The sequence below is a fragment of the Zalophus californianus genome, chromosome 6 (genome assembly GCF_009762305.2).
Source record: "Zalophus californianus isolate mZalCal1 chromosome 6, mZalCal1.pri.v2, whole genome shotgun sequence".
Lineage (NCBI taxonomy): Eukaryota > Metazoa > Chordata > Mammalia > Carnivora > Otariidae > Zalophus > Zalophus californianus.
In genome coordinates, this window is record NC_045600.1 from 75,123,524 (window position 1) to 75,126,381 (window position 2,858).

At 36.0% G+C, this 2,858-nt stretch overlaps 1 protein-coding gene across 1 annotated transcript; it reads right to left on the minus strand.

Annotated features, from left to right (window-relative positions):
- LOC113909767 (olfactory receptor 4F6-like) lies at positions 1-939 on the minus strand. Its single transcript, XM_027571299.2, has one exon. It carries the CDS (start codon positions 937-939, stop codon positions 1-3), a length of 939 nt encoding a protein of 312 aa, XP_027427100.2.
- Positions 940-2,858: the final 1,919 nt, after the last annotated feature.

The window sequence follows — 2,858 nt, forward strand, 5'->3', positions numbered from 1 at the left end:
TTAAGAGATCATCCTCAAACTCAGGAGTTGACTATGCAGTCTCTTCATTGCCATCTTCATGTCCTTGTTCCTCAATGTGTAGATAATAGGATTCAGAATGGGTGTAATCATTAAGTCCAAAATGGCAAGAAATTTATCCACTGACACGGTGGGAAATGGCCACACATAAACAAAAATGCATGGACCAAAGAACAAAATCACCACAGTGATGTGAGCTGACAGAGTAGAAAAGGCTTTAGACAAACCACCTGAGGAACGTTTCCGTACAGTGACCAGGATGAAGACATAGGAGATAAGCAGTAAGAAGAAGGTGCCCATGGAAATGAACCCACTGTTGACAGTAACCATGAATTCCATTCTGTAGGTGTCTGTGCAGGCAAGTTTGATAAACCAAGGAAGGTCACAATAAAAACTATCTATTTCATTAGGACCACAAAAAGGCAAATGGACAACAAAAGCTAACTGGGCCACTGAATGAATGAAGCCAATAGCCCAAGCACCAGACAGAAGTAAATTGCACATCTGCGGACTCATGATAGTCAGGTAGTGGAGGGGCTTACATATGGCTACATATCGGTCCAAGGCCATGGCGACGAGCAGCACCATCTCAGATCCACCCAGGACATGAAGGGCAAATATCTGGATGACACATCCCTGAAAGGATATGGTTTTGTGCCCTGAGTGCAGATCAGATATCATCTTGGGAACCGTTAAGGTAGAAAGACATAAATCAATAAATGAGAGATTGGCTAAAAGGAAGTACATGGTGGAATGTAAGTAAGGGTCAAAGGCCACTGTAAACACTACAAGGAGGTTTCCAAAAACAATTGTTACATAAAACACTGTAGAGAAAGCAAGGAGAAAATGCTGCGCTGGTCTATAGGTAGAAAGTCCCAAGAATACAAATTGAGACACTTCAGAGTAATTTGCTTCATACATTGTCTTTGCCTGGTGAACCTAAAAGACCAAACCAAAACAATGAAGAAAGAATTCATCAAAAATTATTATTTAAAAAAACAGATATGAGCTTTCATTATGTCTTGTTTTAAGAAGAAATCTTCAGTAACAGCCATAAGGTGTTTTTTTTTTAAACATCATTAAAAAAAAACTTTTAAACATTAACATTTTTTTAAATCATGTATTAATTTATCCATTCAACTAATATACATAAAGAGGATAACATAATAATCCTATTGAGGATCTACCATATGCCTGGTACTATGTCAAGTTTTGAGGTAAAATACCGATCTTGACTTCAGGAGCTTTACAGGCTAATGGTGGAACTAGACTTTAATAGCTTTAAATACAGATAGAATTCTGATAATAGATTTAAAGGAAACGAACAGACTACCATAAGAACAATGTGACTCACTCAAATGGCGATTGTTCAGATTCTGTTTAACAAGGAGTTAATACTGAAAAGTAGAGTCCAGACTATGGAAACACCATGTGCAAAGATCATGAGATAGGAATGTTAGCAGGGCAAGAGAATGAACAATTGAAATCAGGCTGGAGCAATAGGTCAGACAGGATGGAAGCTTGTATCCATGAATTGAACTTTGCCTTATATCCTAAGAGCAATAGAAAATTATTGGGGATTTTAAGAAGTAGCTTGATATATTTCTGCTGTCAAACAGTAATCAAAGCTTCAATGTGAAGAATTGAATGAAAAGCCTAAAGTAAACTTAGTGACCTCTCAGGAGATTAATGAAGAATAATATATCAGTGTGAACAAGGTGAATTATTCGATCAACAGTGTTGACACAAGGAGATGAAACTTGGAAAAATGTAGGTTTTTGCCTTTCAACATGAACTCAAGGAAATTTTTAATGGATATTTAAATGTTAAGAAAAAAAACAAAAGAAATATATAAATACCTAGACATTAAGATGGAAAACTCATTTTTTTTTTTTTTTGGAGAGGGAGGGAGGGAGGAGGGGCAGACAGAGAGGGAGGAAGAGCATCTTAAGCAGACTTTATGCCCAGTGTGGAGCCCAATGCAGAACTAGATCTCACAACCCTGAGACCATGACCTGAGCTGAAATCAAGAGTCGGACACTTAACCGATTGAGCCACCCAGGCACCCCTGGAAAACTCTTTCTTAACATCCTTCATTAACAAAACAAAGAGGAAATAGTTGACAGTAATCAAGACATTAAAATCAAAATCATATTATATGTAGCTATACATAGATATAGAAGGATAGTGTATACAGATATACACATTGATATTTTATATGAAGATAGAAGCACTATAAAAATAAAAGTAAAAACACTGTGGAAAATATCAGACAGATGATTAACATTTTTAATATGAAATTACTTTGGGGCGTCTGGGTGGCTCAGTCATTAAGCGTCTGCCTTCGGCTCAGGTCATGATCCCAGGTCCTGGGATCGAACCCGGCATTGGGCTCCCTGCTCCGCGGGAAGCCTGCTTCTCCCTCTCACACTCTCCCTGCTTGTGTTCCCTCTCTTGCTGTGTCTCTCTCTATCAAATAAATAAATAAAATCTTTAAAAAAATTAAAAAATATATGAAATTACTTCTTCCAAATACATTTCAAAAATGTAATATACCAATTTTAAAATGAATAAAACATGAAAACTATTAACAAAAACAAAATGCCTATTAGTCATAATCATATGAAAAGTAAAACACTCAGTAATCAGTTAAATATAAATAAGATTACACCAGAGTACCATTTTGTCCTAACAAATTGTCTCAGTTTTTAAAATATTGATGATTTATCATGGATGATGCTGTGAGGAATCAGATACACTCATTAATAGTGCTATTATTTAGAATTTATTTTTTCCACATTTAACCATCTAGATTTAATATATCCACATTTCTCTTTATA

Excerpts from the sequence above, each read along its gene's own strand:
- LOC113909767 (XM_027571299.2), bottom strand. The coding sequence starts at position 939 with ATGTATGAAGCAAATTACTCTGAAGTGTCTCAATTTGTATTCTTGGGA.